At 43.6% G+C, this 27,673-nt stretch overlaps 1 protein-coding gene across 2 annotated transcripts in view; it reads left to right on the top strand.

Annotated features, from left to right (window-relative positions):
• MIOX (myo-inositol oxygenase) overlaps positions 1-26,803 on the top strand; it is a 54,740-nt gene extending 27,937 nt beyond the window's left edge. For both annotated transcript variants that reach the window (XM_075208483.1, XM_075208482.1), the window contains 2 exons: positions 23,105-23,217; positions 25,773-26,803. In XM_075208483.1, the coding sequence (XP_075064584.1) occupies positions 23,105-23,217; positions 25,773-25,881 (222 nt within the window). In that variant the 3' untranslated portion in view covers positions 25,882-26,803. The remainder of the gene's footprint in view (positions 1-23,104; positions 23,218-25,772) is intronic.
• The last annotated feature ends 870 nt before the right edge of the window (positions 26,804-27,673 follow it).

The raw sequence follows: 27,673 nt of genomic DNA, 5'->3' as shown, positions 1-27,673 counted from the left end.
TATGCTTCAGTATTACACATTTAACTATTCATTATAGTCACTATTTTTCCTGACTGATTTCTTAACTTTAACATCCGCAACCTATCGCTAGAAAATAAAAGTTTATATATATGAAAATCATCTTTTTTTATCTCTCTCTCTCCTCCTGCTTCTTTTAGCTGGTGATAATACCAAATCCTGCCCTCCCCCTCCCCCCCGCCTCACCCCCACATATACACACATGCGCATTAATCGGATTTAGGAAACTACTGAAATTTAGCAAACCTCAAACACATCACATCAAAGTCCTTTAAATGTGCCCCATAGAATGTACACTGTGCTTGTGACAAACTGACTTTCATCCACAATCTCTTCCTCTCAAACATCTTAAATTTTCTAGCAAAAACAGAAACCGAAACATGACACAATCAGACACTGCCTCACCTACAGCTCATTTTTCATCCACACCTCCAGGCCTGGAAGCAGACTAGGAGCTGGAGTTGAACTACTCATATCCCTACATTGCACATTCACAGTTCTATCAAATGACCCATCACTTACCTTCACATATATTGAAGTACTTGTTATCCAAATTTTCAATCCATTCTCTATGCTTTTTGCTATCATCTATCAAACTCCTGGACTACAGCAACAATTTCTAGTGCATTTCTTTGACTGGCTCCCTCATTTCTTATTCTCTGATATCCCCACCATCATCATGGGTGATTTTTATTGCTAATCCACATTCAACTTCTGCCCCAAAACTTTTCTCTCCAACTTCTTATAGCGGCTTCTCCCAGTGGACTGACTACTATACTCCTTAGGATGAATACTAACTTGATCTTGCATATTCTAGACCATGCTTAGTTTTCGATTTTCTAAGCATCCTTTCACCCTCATCAACTTATAACCTGCAAGCTTTCCTCCATTACTTAATAGCTTCTCTGCTGTTGAACTCTACCAAGCCTCCTCATACCCGCAGAAATCATAACAACTTTCCAAGTATCTGAAATGACTTCTCTCCCCAATTTTTGCATTTAACTCTCCTATTATGGCAGTACCACATCTTAACCAAACCCTAGCAACAGTCCTTGATCAAGTGGCTTCAGCTAACACGTTGTTGAAAACTTTCTTGCAAAGTAGGATGTAATTACTCTAAATCTCATTCTTCTAATGACTTCCTCACATTTACTTTACCTACCACTCCTATTCGACACTGCCAAACAAACAACAATTTTTTCATTTAAAGCTCTTGCTTCCTACTTTAAAGATAAGATTGATATAATCCGACATTTTAAGGGACGTAGTCTTTGGTGACCTAACAGGTGGCCTGTGAAGCTCTCCTCGGAGCAATATGTGATCCTCGACCAACAAACCTGCTCAATTCCTTGTCTTCTGCCACCATCTCCTCTTTTGATCCCACAAATAAAGATGAAATATCTACTCTCTTATCTTCCAATTCTACGACCTGTCCTCTTTTATCCTATGAAGTCATAAATCAGTTGATCTGTCTCGTGTACTCATCCCAACCTTAACTAAAATCCGTAATCTCTGTCATTCAGTATACTGTTCTCTTTCCGGCATTATTCAAACACGCAGTGATTACTCCTATTCTGAAACAACTAAATTCTGACCCAAACATTCTTTCAAATTACTGTGTCTTTATCTAAACTTCCATGCTTCTCCAAGCTACGTTAGAGAATTGTCTACACTCGCCTCACACACTTTCTTTCCTCATACAACATATTGGATCCTCTTCAGTCTAGCTTTCATTCTGAACACTCGACAGAGACTGCACTGACTAAGGTACCCTGTGATTTTACCACTGCTGAAACTAAAGGCCATTACTTACTTATAAGTCTACTGGATCTCTCTGCTGCATTTGACACTGTTGACCATTTTCTACTCATACAAACGCTTCAATTTCTAGGTCTTCAGGTGACTTTTATATGCTGGTTCTCATCCAACTTATCAAATTGTTATTTCAGTGTTTGTTTCTAAGGATCCACCTCCTCTCCACTCTCTTTATTGTTGGAGAATCACCAGGTTCAGTCCTAGGTCCTCAGCTCTTTTTTAACTATTCCACTTCTGTTGGAAATCTAATGATATCCAAATTTACCTATCCTCTCCAGGTCTCTCACCATTTGTAAAACTAATAACATATTCACCAGCCAACATATGTTACCTACCTGACATCTCTACCTCACTGCCTAGATGTTATTCTTGACTCAGAACTGTCAGAACTTTGTTCCCCCCACATTCAATATGTATCAAATCCTGTTACATATATCAAAGAAACATTTCCAGAATACGCACATATCTCGCACAAGATACTGCAAAAACTTAAATTCATATCGTTATCTATCACATTGACTATTGCAATACCCTCATTATGATATTCCCCTAATTAGATTTTCATCCTTGCAATCTAATTTTCCTTGCAAAATGTTCTTCTGCTGCTCCACTCTGTGAGTTCTTACATTGGTTGCCTGTATTTTTCCAAATCCAATATAAATTACTTCTACTTACATACAGGGCATCCACAAAACTGCACCTTCATACATTTCTTCACTTTTCTCAAAATATCTTCGAACTTGACCCCTCAACTCTGCACAAGACCTGCTCCCATTCCAGGTTACATTCTGTGTAATGCCCTTCCACGCACAACAAGACTTTCATCTAGCCTCCAAATGTTCAAGTGTCCCTTGAAAACTCATCTATTCAGACAAGCTTATGAAATTACTAAACCACCCTCTTAATCCCCATAGGCTATTCTACCCGATTACCACCCCTCTATTCTGTTCTACCCAAATACCAGACCTCTACAAAGTTGACAAAAAATTACATGTGTTCTCTTTCTATACTCAATCAACCCGCTAACCCCCAGACCAAGATTGCTGTGTGACTGAATCATATAGCCCACTAATCACTTTTACACTCAACCTCATGCATCAAACTCCTTTTGTCCAATAGATTGGAGGTTTGCGAGCCGGGATCTTTTACCTCTCTGTCTGTCTGTAATGCCCAGTCTAATTTATTACTGTGTTTGTTCCCAATTGTTACTCAAAAAACATAGGAAGACACTCTGGTCCACTAATTTAAAATTCTTGTCATTAGAAATTCATTTTTAATTATTAATCTAAAAAGAAAGTTTCTATGGTATATTTCAGGTATAATTGGTTAAATATTGAAATGTAGAATCATAGAGCTGACACAAAGAAAATAGTGTGCATAATTAAAATGATCAAACCCTTAGGTGGGATCCGAGGTACGATTTACATAGAGAAGGTTTGGTGAACACTTTCTGTTATAATATTTATAATGTTTCAAGGTATGTATCGTACTTCATATCTCTTATACCTTGATTAGTTACATATAATTATTTTTGTTATGTTCTTTCAACCATATTCCAATTACTAAGGAAATGTCTTCTATTTCATAACATCAGTGAGTTGAATGGTTTTGCACCACATATTACTCAAAGGATGTTGCTCTCATATACCTAGCATACCCATTGGGAATACCCATGACAGCGTGGGATTTCCTGAATGACTGAAGACTGCAAACAACAAGGGAGCCCTCCTGGCCAAGAAGAACAGAAGATATTTACAAGCATGGACATTTGGAATTACAAATTTATTTTGGACATTTCAAGCAGGGATTATTGGAATTACAAATTGGGACATGGTTTACAAGCATTTTTGGATTAAAAGATGCTAACAAAAGAATATGAAATCTGATTGGTAAGTATATTGGGGTCTTCTTATTTTTAATAAAAGTATGTGGTATGAATGAGGGCGTTTACTGTATTTATTGGGGTTTTATTATTTGTAATAAAAGTATGTGGTTTAAATGAGGGTGTAGTGGTTCTGTAAACATTTTGTTTTGTGGAACTACAGGTCTCAGCCAGCCATGGGTGTCAGGGCATGTTGGCACTTGTGGTTCTCCAAGTGCCAGCATGCCCTGGCTGCCAAGGGTATGCTGGTGCTTGTAGTTTGTAATGTGCGTATTGTCGCTAACCAATAACGATTGTCGAACCTCGATTTGTGTTTCCAACGCACAAAGATTTATTCGCAATAAGTGGAAAAAAATATGCTCAAGCGATGTAATAGTAAATACAGCCGTTACTTAACGCAGGCGCTCTGGATCCAGTGCAGTCATTCAATCCTGAAGTCTGGGGACAAGAAGTCTGCCCTCTGGATCACAAGCTGCTGCTTATATACACAATCAAGTACAGTAATACAATGAAGATGGTATGGCTTGCATCTATTGGTCCGGGTCTCAGGAATGTCCAAGGGGTCGTCAATCATTGGCTGGTTCATCCTAAGGAATCCAAAGGAGGGGGTCATCTCTGCAGGGGGTATGCTCTGCTCTTCCCGCCAGAATTCCTTACTCTTAAGTAGTTCATAATTCCCTATCATTCATAACTTGCATATGCACTCTGCGATTCCTTCGCAGAGCGCACCAAACAGTAGGATATGTAACAAGGTTCATTATGATACCACTCATGATGTTATTCCTTTAACCCGTTCTGTGTATTTCACTAATATGCATGTAACTCTGATATAACATATAAATACTACTATATTTCGACATAACTGACTATGTGTTGCAACTACCAATAATGTGTACTATTTTATAAGTATGCGTGTTTGTGCAAATGTATGGTAAAAGACCAATTACTGTTGCTGCCACGTGTAGTGGATGCGTACGCCCTTTCACGCCGTAGCGTGCCCTTGTACGACATAGCGTACCGTACGCATCTTTTCAGACAAAGACAACCAAGTTTGCTAGACTTTAATTGAAATGACTTTATCCAATTTGCTGACTTCGACAGTTCCACCCTTTGATAGTGTAATAAACTATCACCCAATCACCGTTTCAAGTTCAGGATTATACAATACTTCTTCACAGACCATGATCTCGGTATCTGGTACCACCCTTTCAGTCTCTTTCTCAGTGTTACTCTTATGAGACCGTTTTCCACACTTCAACACAGTAGGAACACATTTGACAACTAAACCAATTGCTAAGATGACACCCAGTATAAGGAGAAGGAGCTTACCTACACTCGCAATCATTTCCTGTACCCATTCCCCCAGACCAGAGAACCATTTTGCTGGGTTCAACCATGAGAACCAACCCGCCACCTTTTCCCCGACCTCATATAACGAAGAATTATGGCTCTTTCGAAATTCCCATTTCAGCTGCAAAATTTCATCCATCTTCCGGTCTATAACCTCTTTAGGGTCTTCCGTATTATTAGTAATGTACGTGCAACATTTGACACCGAACTGGGTGGCCAGTGTCACACAGTACCCACCAGTAATAGAGGTGAGATAATTTAGTACCAGTCTATGTTGCACCAACTCCTTCTTGTACGCTTGTAGCTCCCTTCCAGTATACCTGAAAGTGTCATCATACATCTCGGTGATATTATCTATTAATTTAGCTAGGTCTTGGATATACTTAAAGTTTAATGTTCCCCGAGCGGTCCTGGTGAGATCTAGAGCAACCATAACTTGGAAACCAGCAGTTTCACTAATCAATTTTGTAGCTATGGGTTCCTCACCAGGAATCATATTTCTCTTGCCACGGTGTTCATACTGTGTGTGTATGTATGGTGGTGATGTAGTCTTGTGAATATCTACCATTTCTTCATGAGTAATAGTCATGATTTCAGGAACCAGTTTAGCTAAGAAACACAAGCCCTTGGAACTCGGAGTCACCCAGGAATAAGCTTTCCTCCCACAAACAAAATACACATCATCAGGGAGAACATAAGGAACAGTATGCCCATGAATTATATCACACAGAGTTTTGATAAAATTACCCATGCCTAGTGTCTCCATCTGCTCTAGACACGTGTCGTCATTAATGATATTTTCACATTTATCTGTAGAGACTTTTCCAATAGATACCTTCTTATGTTTGGTTATACGCCCTAACTTGTGACTTCCATCAGCATTCCTGCCTAGTAGTGACCTTGTGGGTCTCTCTCTAAAATGAGTGTGGCGAGCCATTGTCTGATCTGATAGGTCAGCCTCCCAATTCTCCAGGCGCTTTGCATGAGATATGTTTAGGCACAGCAACGATCTGCCTATGGAGTATTGTCGAAGCGTCAGACTAGGGGACCTAGTGTTATTGTACCTCCCTTCTATGGGCCTCCCACCCCTTAATTCGAGTACTTCGGATATGTTTAGCGGGAATGGCACTAGTCCTATGTTATGCTGCCCTTGAGGCACGTGAGAGCACACCCAACACTCAGTTTGGTTTAGCACCTTACCCACCAGGGAGTGATAATCCTCCAAAGGATGTCCGCCTATATTCAGAGTACTGGGGGACTGGCATCGTTGGATGCATCTCTCGTCAACTAGGGAGTTGCAGAACTTGCAGATACAATACTCATCAGACAATAGCCCCTCACACTGCCTCCGAGTTCCTGAGCTAGCAGACCTTTTCATAACCCCTGGACCAAGTTTTATAATGGGCTGCTCAGGATATCCTATTAACTTTTCTTCGGCCTCCATTTCATCCGTATCACTCCCAGAACTCTCCTCCATCCTCCATTCTCCTTCACAAAAATAGAATGTCCTAGAAAAAGTAAAAACAAGGAAAATCCTGGAACAAAAGAAAAACAAAAACCGCCACTCCATCGCTGGAAAGATAGTTCTGAGGCAACGTCTCTGGTTCAGGTGTCTTAACTGCAGGCTTTAGGTCTCCCGGAACAGGCTCACAAGTGACAGCTCTATGTCGTCGGTCTGAGTCTTGTCTTGCACTTTCTCCGGATTATGGACTCTCCTGCAGTGGGTGGAATGGACCCAAGTGTCTCTCTCTGCAACCTTCAGTGATGTAGTACTGGTCAGCAGCACTTGGTACGGGCCTTCCCAACGGTCTGTTAAACAACCTGAACGTAAGAAATTGCGGATCATAACATAGTCTCCAGGTTCAACATCATGACAGTTCGTTTCTGGCATACCAGGTGACAGCATTTTTAGTTTTTTTTGTTGTTGTTTCAGCTGTCTACTCATTCTTATAAGATATTGTACAGTCACTTCATTATTACACTTTAAGTCGTCTTGTGGACTCACGATCAAATGAGGTTGTCGTCCGAACAGTATCTCAAAGGGGGACAGATTAAGAGGAGGTCTAGGAGTGGTTCGAATGCTGTGGAGGACCAACGGCAAAGCCTCAGGCCATGCCAACCCAGTTTCAGCCATTATCTTACCTAGTTTGTTCTTGATAGTACCGTTTACTCTCTCCACCTTACCACTGGCTTGTGGTCGGTAAGGGGTGTGAAGTCTGCTACTGATTCCCATGAGTTTACACATATTTTGGAAGACATCACCAGTAAAATGGGTACCCCTATCACTTTCAATGATTCTAGGGATACCGAACCTACACACAAAGTCTTGTACAATTTTCTTTGCAGTGAACACAGCAGTATTAGTGGCTGCCGGATATGCTTCTACCCAACCGGAAAACACATCAATACACACTAACACATACTTCAGATTCCTGCACGGTGGTAGTTGGATATAGTCAATTTGTATTACCTGAAAAGGTCCGTCTGTAGGAGGGATGTGGGATGGCTCAGTTGGAATAGTTTTCCCAACATTTTTCCTCAAACAAGTAAGACATGACATTGCTTTCTTACCAGCTTGAGAGGAAAATCCGGGAGCACACCAGTATGCTCTCACCAGTTTGCACATACCTTCTTTACCCAGGTGAGTCAGGCCGTGTGCTGCTTCAGCCAGGCTTGGATAGTATGTTCGGGGAGCTACAGGCTTACCTTGTCCATCCCTCCAGAGTCCTGAGGACTCTTGACCACATCCCTTCGCCTTCCAGACCGCCTTCTCCTGCAGGGAACACAAATCTTGCATTTCAATTAATTTCTGCGTGTCTAATGTCTGAAAAACCATCATAGTCTCGGTCGATACAGTCATAGGTTGCCCTGCTGCCCATTTAGCAGCTTCGTCTGCCCTGTTGTTGCCCAATGACACTGGGTCTTCTTCAAAGGTATGGGCTTTGCACTTTATGACGGCTACTGTTCTGGGTAACTGTATCGCTGTCAGAAGTCCTTTTATGTGTTGTGAGTGTGCCACTGGTGTACCTGCTGCTGTCGTAAAGTTTCTAAGACGCCAAAGGGCCCCAAAATCATGCACTACCCCGAAGGCGTACCTAGAGTCAGTATATATGTTGGCTGATTTACCCTCTGCCAATTCACACGCTCTCCTTAGTGCTACTAGTTCCGCCACCTGGGCTGAGTGAGGTGGACCAAGGGGTTCAGCTTCTACCACATCCTGATCGTCTACAACAGCGTAACCAGTACATAGCTCTCCTGTCTCTGTCTGTCTATGGCAACTTCCGTCTGTATAAAACGTAAAATCTACATTTTCTAAGGGGGTGTCACATATGTCGGGCCTTGCAGTAAAGGTCTGATTCAGGTGTTCCATACAGTCATGCGTGTCAGTATTCTTGCCTAACTCATCATCAACCAGGGTCTCCTCACCTCCCACCCTTTGTGTCTCTTGAGACACATACGGAAGGTATGTAGCTGGATTTAGGGTGCTACATCGTTTGATGGTGATGTTTGAGGGTGCCATCAGGGCTAGTTCCCACTTTGTGAATCTAGCTGAAGAAACATGTCTGGTTTGGGCTGAATTTAACAGAGCTGATACAGCATGGGGTGTATAGATGGTTGAATTATGTCCTAATACTACATCCTCGCTCTTACTTACTAGAAGGGCCGTTGCTGCTACACTTCTGAGACATGTTGGGAGTGACCTTGCCACATTGTCTAATTGTGCACTGTAGTATGCTACCGGTCTGCTAGCGTCACCATGTTTCTGTGTGAGGACACCTGCTGCACAGCCATCAGCTTCTGTACAAAATAGCTCAAAAGGCTTTTCATAATCAGGTATTCCCAATGCAGGTGCTCTTGTCAGACTATCTTTAAGATTAAAGAACGCTTGCTCCGACTCTTCTGTGTGTATGACACGTTCTGGTTTTGAGGAAGAGACTAGCTCCTGCAATGGTAATGCCAGAATAGAAAAACCTGGGATCCAGGACCTACAGTATCCACACATCCCCAAGAAAGTACGAATCTGCTTCTGGCTCTGCGGCAGGGTCATGTGTTGTATGGCCTCAATTCTGTCGGTTGTCAGGTGTCTTAGCCCCTTAGTGAGGCAGTGTCCTAAGTATTTGACCTTAGTCTGACATGGCTGTAATTTATCCTTTGCCACCTTGTGCCCTGTTTGTGAAAGATGAAGCAACAACAATTTAGTATCATGTAAACATGACATAAAAGAATCAGAGCACAACAACAAATCGTCCACATATTGAATTAGAACAGACCCATTGTGGGGTTGAAAGGATTGCAAACAGTCATGTAAGGCTTGGGAGAAAATACTGGGGCTGTCAATGAACCCCTGGGGTAGTCTGGTCCATGTGTATTGCACTCCCCTGTAGGAGAATGCAAAAAGGTATTGGCAGTCAGGGTGAAGAGGGACTGAAAAGAAAGCAGAACATAGATCAATGACAGTAAAATGACTGGCAGACGGTGGAATCTGCATGAGGATGACAGCTGGATTCGGCACTACGGGGAATTGGCTCTCAACAACTTTGTTAATTCCCCTTAAGTCCTGGACTAATCTATAGCCCCTCCCCCCACTCTTCTTCACAGGGAAAATGGGACTATTTGCTGTACTGGCTGTACGAATTAAAATCCCTTGTTGTAACAGCCTCTCAATAACAGGATATACCCCTAGTTCCACCTCCGGTTTTAATGGATACTGTGGGATTTTTGGGGCTATCCTACCACTTTTTAGATTGACCATGACAGGGGCTACGTTTGCCATCAGTCCAGTGTCCTGTCCATCTCTGGTCCATAGGGAACCTGGTATTTCCAGCAACATCCCCTTTACTTGAGATGGACTTTGTTCTATAACAGGAGAGTGTAACATTAACCTTGGAGGGGTGTCCAATATGTCCTGTACCTCATGTGCAACCTTCTCGGGTATATCTAGGAACACACCATCTGAAGTACAGTATATGACACATCCCATTTTACATAACAAGTCTCTCCCTAGCAAGTTAGTAGGAGCCGCTGCAGCCAAGAGAAACGAATGCTTAGTATGCAGAGGCCCGATAGTAACTTCGGCGGGTTTAGTTAGAGGATAATGTAACACTTTTCCCGTCACCCCCATAGCTGTAATAGTTTTGCTGGTCACCTGTAGATTGAAAGGAGAGGTTATCACAGATCGGGCCGCCCCTGTATCTACAAGAAAAGTTTGTTTCCTGCCAGCTATGTTGTGACAGACCCGGGCCTTATATTGAGAATATCGTGCCAACCCGGTCTGTCCTCAGTGGGCCAATTGAACAACCATGGCCCACTCTGTTATTAAATGCCGCCCGGTGGCCAGATCTGTTATTACTGTGGTGTCCAGAGAGGGAGGGGAGAGGCAGCTCACAGGAAGTGTGAATCAGCTGTGGACCCTGTGACATCAAAAAGTAGTGGAACGGGTTAAAAAAAGGAGGGTCAGGACCTTATCTAAAATCAGTAGGGGGTCTCTCCCTGTTTGCTAACTATTGTTCTAGCAAGTCTGCAACACAGTCTGAATGGCACCATCACAGCAAGGGGTGACCACTGATGTCATGCACTATTTCCACCCCGGTTACCACCCAAACTCTTCACACCACCAATCACAAGAGGACAGTGAGTGGGGGGGGGGGTGGTGAGAAGGGACCAAAAAGGAGCTGTCTGGGGGATGGGAGTGTTGTTGGAGAATCTGGAGACAGCAAGGACCTGTTAGAGAGTAACCGTATTCTCGCAGGGCCTTAAAGGAATGCTTGAGGCAGGAGCTTCTTGACAGAGATCGGACAGTGTACCTCTAGGACTGATTCTGTTACCACTCCATCGGGAGACACTCGCAGATTCTGGGGAATTGGTGAGCCTACATCCGTAGGGAGACTGATACCCAGGGTCCCACCAAGCTGGTGGAGAGTTGGCCGAGCGGCTGGGATCAGCAAGATACACAGACCCACCTTAAGGATCAGAAACCCTGGCCCACTTGGATTGTCAGCTGTGGATTTTATTACCAGGAGTTTGGGCCTGCTAGGACTCTGTGCTTGGAGGTAACCTGCTGGGGATTTTGTTGGGGAGTTTTACTTGCACTGGTGATTTTCTGACACTTGATATATTTGGCGGGGGGAACAAGTTTCTCCTTGGGGAGCACTGTTGTATTTTACTAAGTGTGTGCACTTTGTTTAATAAAAGGGATTATTATTTCTTTCCTGTCTCCTTACCTGTGTGACCTGTGAACCTAGAGGACCGGGTATCTAGAGAGCTTTGGTAATAACCCCGGTGTCCTCACAATTTTGGTGGCAAGCAGTGGGGTCACACAGTCCCAACGTTTGGGTAGAGCGCAGGGACTCGTATCCAGATACGGTCAGGCTCTGTAAGGACACAAGGCAACAGTCTGTCAGCACCAGTGTTAGTAAAAAAAAAAAAAAAACCCTAGCTAGGAAGTCAGCAGGAATGGCCACAGAAGCAGAGCAGATCAGCTTAAAAGCCACAGAGAGATTCTATATGAAAGCAAGGAAACAACACTTGCAGGGGTTCTGCAGAACCAAAGGGGTGGACTTTGATGACACAGACGTGCGTGAAGTTCTGGTGGCCAAACTAATGGAATGGGAAAAGGCCCACCCTGAGGAGATGGAAGAGTCAGAGGTGGAAGAGGAGGAGGCCAAAGACCAGCCACAGAGACCCCCTAGTGGGACACAACCCAGACCACCGTCCGGCACTCCAGCAGTGCTGCAAGATTGGCTGACAGCACTGGGGGAAAGGGCAACCCTGCATGAAAGGGCAGCCGTACTCCAAGCAATGTTGGGGGTAGCATATGAGGTACCCCAGATTCAGAGAGTAGAAGGTCGGGGAGAGGCCCGGTTGAGACCTCAGCTGGGATATAGTGGAGTCCCAATTTTTAAAGAGGCAGACACAGACATTGATACCCATCTCCAGGTTTTTGAAAACTTGATGGGAGTCCATGGGATTGAGGAGGAAGAGTGGTCCAAATATCTGGGACCCAGCCTGACTGGGAGAGCGCTGGAAGCTTACCAGGCTCTAAGCCCTCACGAATGTGGGGATTATGGTACAGTGAAAAAGGCACTGATGGTAAAATTCCAGTTAAATGCAGAGACCTACAGATACAAGTTCAGGACTTTGAATAAAGGAGGGTCACAGTCGCACCAGGAATTTGCCAGCCAGCTACAGAGGGCCTGCGAGAAATGGATGGAAGGGAAAGGGGCCCGCTCCGCTAAGCAAATTAAAGAGCTCATTATGCTGGAGCAGCTGACTCTAAAAATGGCCCCAGAGATCCGGGAATGGCTGGCGGACAGAAAACCTGAGACCCTGGAGGAGGCAGCAGGGCTAGCTGATGAGTATGTGGTGAGTCGACCAAGATGGAGAGCCCCTAGTATGCCTAGTCAAGCAGCTGCAGGGAGGGGGAGCCGAACAATTCCAGCAGGTCTAGTGACACCGGGAGCCCCCTTTATTAGAGAGAACTCTGCCCGGAATCCAAGAGATGAACCAGCCCGATCCAGACCCTGGGACCTGAATCCAAAGAGGTGCTTTCGGTGCAACCAGGTGGGGCACTTCCAGAGAGATTGCCCCCGTACCAGAAGTCCGATCCCAGGAGCCAGAGCTGCACCAGTGGCCGCTGTACAGTATGCCCCAGGAGATTTTGAAATCGGCATTGAGGCCGAGCCACCCTGTCCTGATGTGCCAGAGGCAAGGGACGGGGTGTATGTGGTGAACCTGATTTTGGGGAAGGGGAGGCAGAGCCCTAGGAATATGCAGGGTCATCTACAGGACGTGTGGGTGGGGGACTGCAAGGTCCAGGGGTTGAGAGACTCAGGAGCATCCCTGACCCTGGTGGAGCCTGATATAATTAAAAGATCCCAAGTTATGGAGGGACAGCAGGTCCGGATTTCCACGGTGGGGGGCCATCTTGCAGATATTCAGGTGGCCCGGGTACATTTGGATTGGGGGGCGGGATTTGGAATGGTGGAGGTGGGCATTCTGGATGGACTACCAGCAAAAGTGATTTTGGGGAATGATTTGGGCCAGGGATTGGTCACTCACTTTGTGCAAGCTGTGACCCGCAGCCAGAGCCGAGCACAAGCCACAGCAGCACAAGAAGCCGCAACGCCAAGGAGACCACCAAGATTAACCCCGGCAACCAGAACCAAGGAGCCAGAGGCAGCACCGTTGGTGAGTAACCCAGAAATATCTGATGTTGTACCAGAAATTGATTTGGGGGAGGAGGACAGAAGGGAATTTAGGAAGGCCCAACAGACTGACCCATCCCTAGCCAAACTGAGGAGTGCAGCAGACGCTGGGGGAGGGGAAGTGGCAGGCAGTAAAGTAGTGTGGGACAAAGGACTGTTATATAGGGTAGTCACCCCCACCCTAGATCAAGACCCAGGGACAGAAGTGAAGCAGTTGGTAGTACCATGGGCTTACCGGACCCATTTATTAGCGCTGGCCCATCACATTCCAGCAGCGGGGCACTTTGGGACCAGAAAAACGTTGGCCCGGTTGTTGCGGACTTTTTTCTGGCCTCAAGTCACCCAGGATGTGAAACGTTACAAAGCCTCCTGTGACACCTGTCAGAGAATAGGGAGAGCCCCTAAGAAAGTTCCACTACAATCCCTGCCTATAATTGAGGAGCCCTTTGCCCGGGTGGCTATAGATATCGTAGGTCCATTAGCCATCCCCAGTTACACCGGAAAAAGATTCATCCACACCCTGGTGGACTTTGCCACCAGATACCCAGAGGCAGTAGCCCTGTCGTCCATAGACGCAGAGCATGTGGCCCAGGCTCTGGTGGACATTTTCAGCCGGGTAGGATATCCCAGGGAAGTGGTTACTGACCAGGGGACCCAATTCCAAGGGGACCTAGTCCAGACCCTATGGGAAAAGTGGGGCATTAAGCCCCTACGAACCACCCCGTACCATCCCCAGACCAATGGGTTATGTGAGCGTTTCAATGGAACGCTGAAACACCTCCTGAAGGCATATGTACAGTCTGAAGGGAGAGACTGGGACAGGGCCCTGCAGCAGCTCCTGTTTGCATACAGGGAAGTACCCCAGGAGTCCACCGGATACTCTCCTTTCGAACTTCTGTATGGCCGGAGGGTACGAGGCCCCCTAGACCTGGTTAGAGAGAGCTGGGAAGGAACATTCCAGGCCAATGAGCAGCCTATCCTTAAATATGTAGAGAAGATGAGGGAGAGGATGAAGAGAGTAGCGCAGCTGGCGCAAGGCCATTTAAAAGGAGCCCAGGCAAGACGAAAAGAGTGGTACGATGCCCACGCTCAGGATAGGAAGCTGAACGCAGGACAGAAGGTGATGGTGCTAATCCCAATGAGACGGAATAAACTTCAAGCCACCTGGGATGGCCCATACAAAGTGGTGAGGCAGGTAGGGCCGGTTAACTATGTAGTAGCGCTGGATGATGAGGAAACCTGGCTGAAAACCTTCCACATCAATCGACTAAAAGGTTATGTGGAACGGCAAGTGGCAGCAATGGTGGTGTGTTGTCCCCCCATGGGTCCCACAGAGGTAGACCCCCTACTGGAGATGATAGGGGAGGTGAGAGAGGAAAAGGGGGTGGAGACAGTGACAGTGGGGACGCAGCTAGGAGAGGGACAGAGGCAGGAAATGAGGGAGGTACTGGAGAAGGAGCAGGCCCAATTTACCTGTAAGCCCGGTCGTACCCACCTAGCCACCCACCATGTAGACACGGGGGAGGAGAAGCCCATAAGGCAGGTAGCATACCGCATGACCCCCGCTGTACTGGCCCAAGTACGGAAGGAGATAGAGGAAATGCTGGCCTTAGGAGTAATTAAGAAGTCAAATAGTCCATGGGCTGCAGGGGTGGTATTGGTCCCGAAGAAGGATGGGACCACCCGCTTCTGCGTGGACTACCGTAAACTAAATGAGGTCACCACCACTGATGCTTATCCCATGGCCCGAATAGATGAGCTACTAGACAGGCTAGGGGCAGCCAAGTTTGTGTCAACTTTGGATCTGAGTAAGGGCTATTGGCAAATTCCCCTCACCCCCGAGGCTCAGGAGCGGTCAGCCTTTATAACCCCACTGGGATTGTTTGAATGTACGACAATGCCGTTTGGGATGAAAAATGCTCCAGCCACATTCCAACGGATGGTTGATGACCTGTTGGGGGGGTGTCAGGAATTTGCCCAGGCTTACTTAGATGACATTGCCATCTTCAGCCAGACGTGGGAGGATCACTTAGTGCAGGTGTCAGAGGTCCTGAGGAGAATCAGGCAGGCAGGGTTGACCATTCGCCCAGACAAATGCTTCATGGGCATGGCAGAAGTGCAATACTTGGGGCACCGTGTTGGTGGGGGAATCATACGACCTGAACCGGCAAAAGTAGAAGCCATTGTTCAGTGGCCCCGACCCACCAACCAAAAGCAAGTACGAGCGTTCCTCGGGATCGCAGGGTACTACAGAAAATTTGTGCCGCAGTATAGCACTGTTGCCAGGCCCCTGACTGACTTGACAAAGAAAAAATACTCTAGACGTATAGAATGGACCCCAGAGTGCGAGGGAGCCTTTGACGCTCTGAAGGCAGCATTGACCCAGTCCCCAGTGTTAGCAGCCCCAGACTTCAAGAAACGATTTCTGGTACAGACAGATGCTTCAGGGTGTGGACTCGGTGCTGTGCTCAGCCAAGTGGGGGAGGATGGGCATGAGCACCCAGTAGTTTATTTATCCCGAAAGCTGGTGGATAGAGAGGTAGCCTATGCCACCATTGAAAAAGAATGCCTGGCCATAGTGTGGGCCCTAAAGAAATTACAACCCTACATTTATGGGCAAGAGTTCACAGTAATTACAGACCACAACCCCCTTTACTGGTTACAAAGATCTGCTGGGGAAAATGGGAGGTTATTACGGTGGAGTTTAGCATTACAAGGTTATAACTTTACTATCTCGCACAAAAAGGGAAAAGACCACTCAAATGCGGACGGACTCTCCAGAAGAGAGGAGGAGAACCCTTCATTAAGGAACCCACCGTGCCAAGGAGAACATCTGGAGCCCGACCACCAGACTCCAACTGTCCCCTTGATTTAATAAGGGGGAGGTATGTGACAGACCCGGGCCTTATATTGAGAATATCGTGCCAACCCGGTCTGTCCTCAGTGGGCCAATTGAACAACCATGGCCCACTCTGTTATTAAATGCCGCCCGGTGGCCAGATCTGTTATTACTGTGGTGTCCAGAGAGGGAGGGGAGAGGCAGCTCACAGGAAGTGTGAATCAGCTGTGGACCCTGTGACATCAAAAAGTAGTGGAACGGGTTAAAAAAAGGAGGGTCAGGACCTTATCTAAAATCAGTAGGGGGTCTCTCCCTGTTTGCTAACTATTGTTCTAGCAAGTCTGCAACACAGTCTGAATGGCACCATCACAGCAAGGGGTGACCACTGATGTCATGCACTATTTCCACCCCGGTTACCACCCAAACTCTTCACACCACCAATCACAAGAGGACAGTGAGTGGGGGGGGGTGGTGAGAAGGGACCAAAAAGGAGCTGTCTGGGGGATGGGAGTGTTGTTGGAGAATCTGGAGACAGCAAGGACCTGTTAGAGAGTAACCGTATTCTCGCAGGGCCTTAAAGGAATGCTTGAGGCAGGAGCTTCTTGACAGAGATCGGACAGTGTACCTCTAGGACTGATTCTGTTACCACTCCATCGGGAGACACTCGCAGATTCTGGGGAATTGGTGAGCCTACATCCGTAGGGAGACTGATACCCAGGGTCCCACCAAGCTGGTGGAGAGTTGGCCGAGCGGCTGGGATCAGCAAGATACACAGACCCACCTTAAGGATCAGAAACCCTGGCCCACTTGGATTGTCAGCTGTGGATTTTATTACCAGGAGTTTGGGCCTGCTAGGACTCTGTGCTTGGAGGTAACCTGCTGGGGATTTTGTTGGGGAGTTTTACTTGCACTGGTGATTTTCTGACACTTGATATATTTGGCGGGGGGAACAAGTTTCTCCTTGGGGAGCACTGTTGTATTTTACTAAGTGTGTGCACTTTGTTTAATAAAAGGGATTATTATTTCTTTCCTGTCTCCTTACCTGTGTGACCTGTGAACCTAGAGGACCGGGTATCTAGAGAGCTTTGGTAATAACCCCGGTGTCCTCACATATGTCAACTATCATTGTTGGTTCTTCACTCTGACTCTCAGTTAACCTCACTGGCTGTAGACTACAGGTATGACCTGACCCCTAGCGCTGACTAGTGATTTCCCGCGCAGCATTTGCTGCCGTAATATGCGCGGGTAGATGTGAGTCTTCTAGTCTATGTGAATCCTTTCTTGGAGGATATCTATGTGACCCACCCTTATGTGTATTGAGTCTTTCTTTATTACAATCTCTAACGTAATGTCCTTCCTCGTTACAGTTGAAACACCTGATCACTTTAGGTTCCCTGTTATATGGGTTGTATGCTGGTGGTCGTGTATGCACCCCTTCTAGAGCCTGTATACTTTCCGTCATTAACCTATCACTTTTCTCTTCCCTTTTTCTAAAAAGGTTCTTGTCATGCTCCACAGCAGACTCCCTAAGGAAGTCTACCGTGACGCCTCTCCAATTAGGTAATGTGGTTTGTACTCTCGTCTTTAAATTTTCCCTAAGGCCATCCATCAGTACCCCTACAGCTACCTCTCTGTGATGTGGGTCCTCACTTATGTTGGATATCCCAGTAAATCGTGCAATCGCTGTTATAGCTCTAGCAAAGTAATCTGAGGCAGTTTCACTATCTTTTTGTTTGATGGTGAAAATCTTACTCCAATTTACTACTACTGGAAAACAGATGGCTAAGTGTTTGACAATTTGTTCTATATTCCGTTGGTTAATCTCATCAGTCAGGGTGTCATCTTCCTCCAACAAACAATCTCTAATAAATTTTTGTATGTTAGTATTGGGAGGAAGACACGCCCTCAACACTACCCGCCAATCCTTACTGGTTGGTTCATGAGCATTCCCTAAGTCTTTAACAAATTTCTGACATTTAGCTAACTCTTTTCTAGGATCTGGGAATTCAGTCATAATGGAACGTAATTCTGATCTAGTCCAGGGACAATGCATTGTAACATTTCTTAAAGGAACTACACCATCCTTATCCGGTTTCCCATTGGGAACTGATATTGTGCGGACCGGGAACACACCCTCTGGTACACTAACTTCAGGGGACGCTACAGGATTTACAGGCCCTAGATTTAGAACACTTTCACTCCTAGTGATCACGCTACTCTCACCTATCTCAGCCATTTTCTCATACTTGCGCTGAGCCTCTAGTACATTAACAGCATGGGCAATGGCCGAAATCACAGTGGGTTCATCTTCGTTTTCAGATACACTTGATTGAAACTGATTTAAAACAGGGTACAACTTAGTAATTTTTCTATTTTCAGTTTTAACAACGGCTGTACTTACCCCTCCCGCCACATAAGGTGGCGGGGGCGCGCTTGCGCTGAGTTCGCCACGCTTCTCAATGGTTACATCCGCCTTGCGCGCGCTTTTCGCCACGCCTATTTCCGGTTTGTATTCGCTGCTCTGCCACGTGTTACCTTCCATTTGCCACAATTTTAAACAATCATTATGTCTATTTCTCTTTTTCGTTGACTTGATCAACCATATTCTATCTTTTACAGTATTCAGTACCTCTGCATTAAAACTCCCTATTGTTGGGAAAGGCCTATCACAAGCTTTGGTCATCCCGACCCACGTGTCACAATACACAGTTGCATATGCACCATACTTCTTACACATGAGAAACCTCGCTGAACCAATAGGGCCTTCCTTAGGCAGTACACTGACCATCTCTAGCGTATGCTTAGCACCCATGTTGAACAATATACCTTCTACCCGGAACACAGACACACCGCAATGCTCTGTTCCTTCCGGCCAAATGTGAAATACAGACACACCGCAATGCTCTGTTCTTTCCACCTAATAATTTCAACTCTGTTGCTATACTCACCGCTAGAGATCTATAATCCTCGGTGAACGTATTTCCTTTAGCCGCGTTCACTCGCTTTTCTCGCCCCTGGCGAGGATCCCTAATACAGAAATATCACTGTGGGCCCCAAGGGCTATCAGCTCCTTGATACCCTGGCTAAACCACAAAATCTGCTGAGTTTATTATCGCTGGGAGCGCAAAGTCGATACAATCAACCTGCCTTTCCAGTATAATTCCTCCTAGCTGCTTCACCAATTCGCACTAACGGTGCGACCGGATCGCACTGCCTACCAATACTAATTATTAGCAAACCTTGCGATCTATTGGTAGCGCTTTGCGAAAACCCAGTTTTCGCATTCGGTATACCTGCCCTGTATACCGTCCTTCAGTTGGGCAATCCGCCTCGTCAGACAGCAACTGAGCACCTCAACAATAAAACAGTGTATCTACGTTACAACATCACACACTATACACCTTTTCTGCGCAGAAAATCAAAAGTTCCCAACAATAGTAATAATGTCTCAGAGGCTTTCACAAGTAATTATACTATGCATGTATAATAACTATCAACACGATTGTTTAACCACGTGGCAAGTTTACCGGAAGTTCGCGTACGCACAGCAGGAAGTACACATACGCTAAACAATGCAATACAGTTAAAACGCACAATGACAGAAAAAAGAAACAGTTTTCTCTTTTGTCCCTAGGTTCTAGTTAGCGTGCCCTAGATAATGCAAAACGGACATTCGGTTTCGCAACACAGAGTAAAATTCAGGTTTTGAACACCATGCGTTCTTACCCGTTTATGACGCGTCTCCACCCTTTGTTGAGGAACCGAAATCCGTTGGTCTTGCGTATCATCGGCAACGAAACCTCCAAAGCTCACGAGCCCCCAAATTGTAATGTGCGTATTGTCGCTAACCAATAACGATTGTCGAACCTCGATTTGTGTTTCCAACGCACAAAGATTTATTCGCAATAAGTGGAAAAAAATATGCTCAAGCGATGTAATAGTAAATACAGCCGTTACTTAACGCAGGCGCTCTGGATCCAGTGCAGTCATTCAATCCTGAAGTCTGGGGACAAGAAGTCTGCCCTCTGGATCACAAGCTGCTGCTTATATACACAATCAAGTACAGTAATACAATGAAGATGGTATGGCTTGCATCTATTGGTCCGGGTCTCAGGAATGTCCAAGGGGTCCTCAATCATTGGCTGGTTCATCCTAAGGAATCCAAAGGAGGGGGTCATCTCTGCAGGGGGTATGCTCTGCTCTTCCCGCCAGAATTCCTTACTCTTAAGTAGTTCATAATTCCCTATCATTCATAACTTGCGTATGCACTCTGCGATTCCTTCGCAGAGCGCACCAAACAGTAGGATATGTAACAAGGTTCATTATGATACCACTCATGATGTTATTCCTTTAACCCGTTCTGTGTATTTCACTAATATGCATGTAACTCTGATATAACATATAAATACTACTATATTTCGACATAACTGACTATGTGTTGCAACTACCAATAATGTGTACTATTTTATAAGTATGCGTGTTTGTGCAAATGTATGGTAAAAGACCAATTACTGTTGCTGCCACGTGTAGTGGATGCGTACGCCCTTTCACGCCGTAGCGTGCCCTTGTACGACATAGCGTACCGTACGCATCTTTTCAGACAAAGACAACCAAGTTTGCTAGACTTTAATTGAAATGACTTTATCCAATTTGCTGACTTCGACAAGTTATACAAGCATCAGCATGCCCATACTGTTTATGGCGCCCGGGCTGGCTGGGACTTGTAGGTCCACAAAAAATGGCGTCCGTTTGTTTTTCTAAATACTAATTCGCTGTTATTACCCTACACCCACCGCCATGGGATGTAGGAAAAGTCCTAGTGCTTTCAGCACTGGGCTGAGTGTCCCTAGAGGGGGGGCCCACTTGTTTTTTGCGGCGGTTTCCACTCCCTAGGGAATCCAGCCCAGCATTGAACAGCCTGGGGCTGGTTGTCATTATGACAGGGGGACCCCTGATACGTGTCCCCCTGCTATAGTGCCACCCACCCCAGCTAGTTTGCCTAGTTCTGGTTGTGTGAAAATCAGGGGGACCCCATGCAAATTTTTCCCTGATTTTCACGCAACCAGCAGAAGGCTGGCAGCACTAGGGTTAATAGTGGTCAATCGGGGGTAGGCAGGGGCAGTGTAACAGTGATGTGTTTACTAATCACACTGCTAGGATGCAGCGTGTTGCATTAGCAATTTTTAAAGCAAACTCAGGAGAGTTTGCTTAATCGCACCTTCATACATTTGAGACTTGTATAGCTAGAGTGACAAACAGTCAGGACTTTGATCTCTATCGATTTTGTAAATAGCGATTTTGACAGAAACACAACTCTGGCGATTTAACTGCAAATCTCACTTTAATACATCTGCGAGATGAAACACCCGCAAGAAAATTGCTGGATTTTTAAAATCGGAGCTAGATACATTTACCCCCAAAAGTATTAATGGGCATGCTGGTACTGATAGTGCCCAAGTCCAATACTGGACACTCCCCAAGGTGAATGAGTGTCAGCTCTGTGTCAGGCCTCTTTGCTCTGGGTCAGAACTAGCTCTCTATAGCTAACACATTGGTGACATTTATGGTCAGCTCCTCTAGGTACTTGTTTCTTGCACACATATGGCAGTGTTACTAACCAATCAGGTCGTCCATTGGAATCCCTGACCTCCAAGGGGACAGCTTTGAATCACTATTTAAATTAGCCTCTAATTGACACTCACTGTCAGATTATTGTGCTCCTGTCAATATCCCAAAATATCTTCAAGCTGTTGTTCCAGTCACCTTGTTACTGACTTTGGCTTGTCCTGACTCTTCTCCTGGTGTTGCAGCTTGTCTCCTCCTATCCTAGTTATGACATTTGGCTCCATTATTCTGCTTGTTACGTCTAAGCCCTTGTTATCACCTCTGCAGTTGCTAAAAATATGGGATTCCCTTGGAATCTACTCTTCAGCATAAGTTTACTGTTAAGACTAGCAACCTTTGACTAAACCCTAACACTCATATACACCTATTAATCAGAATAATTATATGTCCTATCTGAAACTAAGTAAAGGGTAAATAAAGGAATGTGATTTCAATATGATATTGTCTGGTGTCCATTCTCTGGCCATCCATGTGTGTACTGCACTACTACACCTGTGTCATCTCAAGTGTCAGAATGGTTATTAAACTTGACCATTTTACACTTAAGCCCCACCAAGCCTGGGGAAGGGGAAGAGTGAACAGACTACATATATGTTTGCAATGCTGGAATTAACACATTGTATAGGAAGCCCAACTGGGTTTCACCAAAGCAAGTTGGCTTAATCAGAGAAGAGAATGTGTGACTTTACCTTGAGCTGACTTTGCTTTATGGGCACAGATAGTGTCCATTAGCATGGTGATCGGCTGGTGGGTGTGTAGGGAAATCCCACTCAGTCACTATACCTGGCAGAACCATCCAAACATACCTTTCCCTTATATATCAGAGCCCATATACATTGGTTTATTGTATGAATATAGATTAAAATTTGGTCATTCAAAATTTGTTAATGAAACAGTAAGCTCTTGGTTCTTCCTCACATGTAGGCATTATGTGATTTGCAGTCACTAAAACTTATGCTGCGTGTAACACACCTTTTGCTTGTGGTACAATAGTAAATAGCCTACACTATAGTCTTGACATACATTTATTTACAGTATTCAAGATAGAGAATCATAACTAGCATATCTTCCCAATTATAGAAATAGTAATATGTAAATGTTTAATTTTACACAACTAACTTATGCTGTGCTGATACCTATATCAATAACAAAGTGTTATGGAGCGTGTTCACACTGTATAAATAAATTAACAAATATAATGCCAACATATTATCCAGCACTTTAGAGAGAATGTCAATTGATATAATACAATACCACAGTGATGTCACTGTACTTCCAATGCACATTTGTAAATATGTTAGTAAATAATCTCCTTTGTGTGATTTAGGTTAATATTTAGCACTAAGGAAATGACTGATACTTGTATTTCAGGGTCTTTACATGATCAGATTCCACTCATTTTACCCCTGGCACACAGGAGGGGATTACAAGCACCTTTGTAATGAGAAAGACCTTAAGATGCTACCGTGGGTGCAAGAGTTCAAGTGAGTATTAAAGACTTGGCATGCTGCTTCTTTCCTGCCCCTTTTTTGTCCTTCAGCATTTCAATGTTTTTATTTTCCCGAAATCCTCGATTGGCTTATGTTTTGTTAAATGAGATGATTTGTCAAAGCATACTTTAGAAAAACTGGTATAAATGGTAATGCATCCTTCTGCAAAAATTAAATACTTAAAAAAAAAACTCACACAAATCAGCATTTTTCAATTGGTTTGCTTTTTTCACCTAATTCAATCCTAAAATTGGTACATTTTCACTCATTTAACCCATGCAGAATTTTCAGTATGATCATAAAGTTTGTAAACTTGATGGGCCAATAATGCTTGCTGAATTATTTTGACAAGTCTCACTCGTGAAGTGCTATGTTAATAATGATAAATTACTACCTGCCCAAAATATTAAAAAATTTCCACAACAGTTAATAATGCACCCCTTGCACACATCCATTTCCTAGGAAAGAGGCAAACCCAAACCTTCCTTTGCTGCAGATCGCATAAGCATGCGAGCAGGGCCCTCTTACCTCTCTGTATGTATCAGTAATATAGTTTATTACTGTTTGTTCCCAATTGTAAAGCACTACTGAATCTGCTGGCGCTATATAAATAAATAATGATGATGATGATAAAATAGCTTATGGTGGTCACATACACTGTTGTTTTATCAATCAACTTGGTCATTTTTGATCAGATTGGCCTGACACTGTGGCATATGTGGCCTCATCTTACACAGTCAGAATATGACCAGAACTTGTTAAGCAGGATAATAATTCATACCTAACTAGCTCTGTGCAAATTGGCCTTCCACATTTGTAGCCACTTGGTAACAGATTATGTCATTCAGACCAAATAAATAGATTATTATGTTGGTGGCCAGTATAAGTCTTCGTACCTCAAAAGTTCTCAGAGTAACAAAAAAAACCTTTTTGGCTGAATTTGGCAGGCCTTAGCCATGCAGTCTGGACCAAAGAGGACAACAGGTGATGGAGATAGCCACTTTAATCGAGCCTTGCCTGTCATAACAATTGAACTAGTATTGAGATAATATTTTTTTGGGGGGGAGAGAGGAAACATGTGAGGTTATAGCTGTGAGAACCTGGGATTTTGTATCTTTGAGATTGTCTCACCGGAATACAGTGTGGTGTTTGACACCGTAGGCAAGATGCTCAGGGTACACAAAGTGTGGGGGTTTGGTAACGTTCAACGAAGTACACAGAGTTTGTAGGCACTACCTGAGCAGTGTGTAGCATGTACTGGGGTGCACAGATGTGTTGGTACTGTGTTAACAGCGTGTAGCCTGCAATAAAGTACAAGTATGTGTTAGTACTGTTAAGGCAGTAAACAAATGGATACAACGTAATTTATATAGCAGTGACCCTGTAGAACAGAGATAGATAGTAATTCTAGCAGACTACATACAGACAGATGACAATAGCTAGCAGGCGAGATTGCTGCAACCAAACACTGGCACGGAGTCTAAGACCCCTACTGGACTTCATCAGGGAGCCCTGCAAGAGGATATGGACTTTGCTCAGTGAGGACCCAGCTCGCTGCCCATTGTAGTTAGTTTCCTCCGTGATAGCATTTAAATTATGCTCAATGGGTATTGTATGCCAAGAAAACAGTCCCTATACCAAGCTGTATTGTTGACACAAAGTAGGATGAAGTCTACCACACAGGACAGAAATCAACATTTGTAGGGAGCACGCAACATTTTTCAAATCTTCAACTGTCCAGTGTTGGTGAGCCTGTACAAGCTGTAGCCTCAGGTTCCCGTTCTCCTCTGACCTCTCTTATTAACAGTACACTTTGGCCCACAGAACTGCCGCTCACTGGATGTTTTTGGTTTTTCAAACCATTCTCTGTAAACTTCACACACTGTTGTGCCTGAAAATTCCAGGCAATCAACAGTTCCTGGGATACTCAAACACAGCAAAGTCACTAAGATCACATCTCTTCAACATTCTGCTGTTTGGTCTGAACAACAAATGAATTTCCTGACCGTGTCTGCATGTTTTTATGCAGTGAATTGTTGCCACATGACTGGCTGATTAGATAACCGCATAAATGAGTATACCTAATAAAGTTGCCACTGAGTGTGTGTATGTATTATTTGTGTGTGTGTGTGTATATATATATATATATATATATATATATATATAATTTTTTTAAAGATACTTAGTATGATAATGGCTAGAAAAAGTTATAAAAAACTTTGACTTTTATAAATACACATATATATATGTATATATATATACATATATATATATATATATATATATATATATATATATATATCTGAATTGATAGCTTTATGGCACATATTCTAGCTTTCCTTATAGAATTAGTATATTGGGACTGTGTATAACTTCTGCATGCGTCGTATTTGTTTGTTTTTATTTTCAAAAGCAATATGTTAACCCAAATCAAATATTAAAAATGTATATGATGAAAACAATAAATACAAATGTAATAGTTTCTTAAATGTATTGACATTCTAGAGTCACATGTATATATACAATTTTACTTGTATATTTTTCTACAGTAAATTTGACCTCTACACAAAGAATCAAGAGATGCCAGATGTGGAGAACCTCCGGAAATATTACCAGGACTTAATAGACAAGTATTGTCCTAGAGTATTGTGCTGGTGATATTCTGAGTCCAATATGTTTCGCTTCCACCTGATCCACTTAATTCTATACTAGTATCTGTACATTTGCCAACACTCTGATTTTTTTGTTCCGTATATGCTGAAAGTAACTTATGTATAATTAATACCTGTATAGGGTATTACATATAATTACTAATTTCTCAGCAAGGTGAATGGCGCTTAAATAAATAAAGCATTAACATGGTACCATAATATCAGTGCAAATAATTTCTGAAAAATTCAAGTCAGATCTGAGGAAAATGAGCGGTTTCCTTACATTCTTTATATGAACTGTTAGATATTTGGTTGTTTTCATGGGTGTGGTACATAAGTGCTACTAACAACATACCGACAACAATGAGAGCGGCAATACAATGCAGAATCTAGTAATGTCGATAGTGACTACCATCGGTTTTCATGAGTCTAACTTGCACCAGTGATTCTCAAATCCGGTCCTCAGTAAGAACTAACAGCCTGATTTTGAGTTAGGATCAAAGAAAAGAGAAGGAGCAAATTTGCACCTAGGCAAACCATATTACAATGCAAGGGGTACAAATTGACTTATTTTTTTGCACGCAAGGAAAACACTGCCTGTTTTTTCATGTAGCACATAAATACTTGATAGCTTTATTTTTACACTGATATTAAAGTTGATCAATGACATGCCGTCTCCCAACTATAAATTATCCCTACATTTTAACTTTACCTCCCCTCTAATGTAACATGGTTTTGCCAAGGTGCAAATTTGATCCTTTCCTTTGCTTTGCTCCTAACTCAAAATCAGGCACTAAGTTTGCATGTATTACAGGTCTCTTCACAGAATCACAAGTAAAATCATCTGTACCACCTGTGGATCCTTTATAATGTGTCAGCTAGTAATGAATACACCTATGCTCCAAAAAAAGCGTTTGCAACTAATCAAATGTATTGCATGAAAATATTTAAATTTAAAGTAATTCAATTATTACAGTTCATTATTGAGCATGTTGGAAAAAATATGTGAAAAGATAGATGGTATTGGCAATGATACAGCACTCTCAATTTTAAATTTTTTCAAAGGCAAAAGCACACAAATGCAAATACCCATCCTTTGACAGCAAATTCTAATAGTACTATATTTAAGGCTACAGTAGATTGCTCTCTTATTTTGTACCAGTGGTTATCACCATATTGTGCCATGTATCATTCTTAGCCACTCATAATGGACTAACGGGCCAAGTCATTCTAATTGTGCCATGTACTGTTAAAAGGCAAATTTAACCCTATGTATAGCTTTATAAAATAATAGTCTTCACTGCTGTGTATCAAGTCATGTAACATAATTCAGTGTAAAGAGGTGATCAATAAAACAAATCAATTTATAAAATAAATGAAACGGTGTGTAACACTTGTTGTTGTTGCTGTTATTTGATAAGATAGTTGTATGCACGTTTCCTTACTAAAACTATGGGGTTGAAAAAGTGGAGCTGTTGTCTATATCAGATTCTAGTTATAATTTATTTAGTGCACTCTACAAAATGACAGCTATAGGCAACATCTCCATTTCTTCAAAACCGCGGTTTAGTAAATATACCCCTAAGAGTCTCTCTATAATACATACATTATATTCACAATTTAGGGAACAAAAAGTGGAACTATATAAGTTAAATTGTTTCATACAACAGTCATGGTTTGTCTTTATGTAATGCTTCCTCTGCCGTTGTTATTCACAACTCCTGGTGACTAAATATGTCCTTGTCTCTAAGACCCAGAGGAGACACACCAGAAACGGTTGTTTAGCAACATATTACTAT

Source organism: Mixophyes fleayi, chromosome 4, assembly GCF_038048845.1.
Source record: "Mixophyes fleayi isolate aMixFle1 chromosome 4, aMixFle1.hap1, whole genome shotgun sequence".
Classification (NCBI taxonomy): domain Eukaryota; kingdom Metazoa; phylum Chordata; class Amphibia; order Anura; family Limnodynastidae; genus Mixophyes; species Mixophyes fleayi.
The sequence above is the reverse complement of the archived record's forward strand: the minus strand, read 5'-3'. Positions and strand labels throughout refer to the sequence as shown.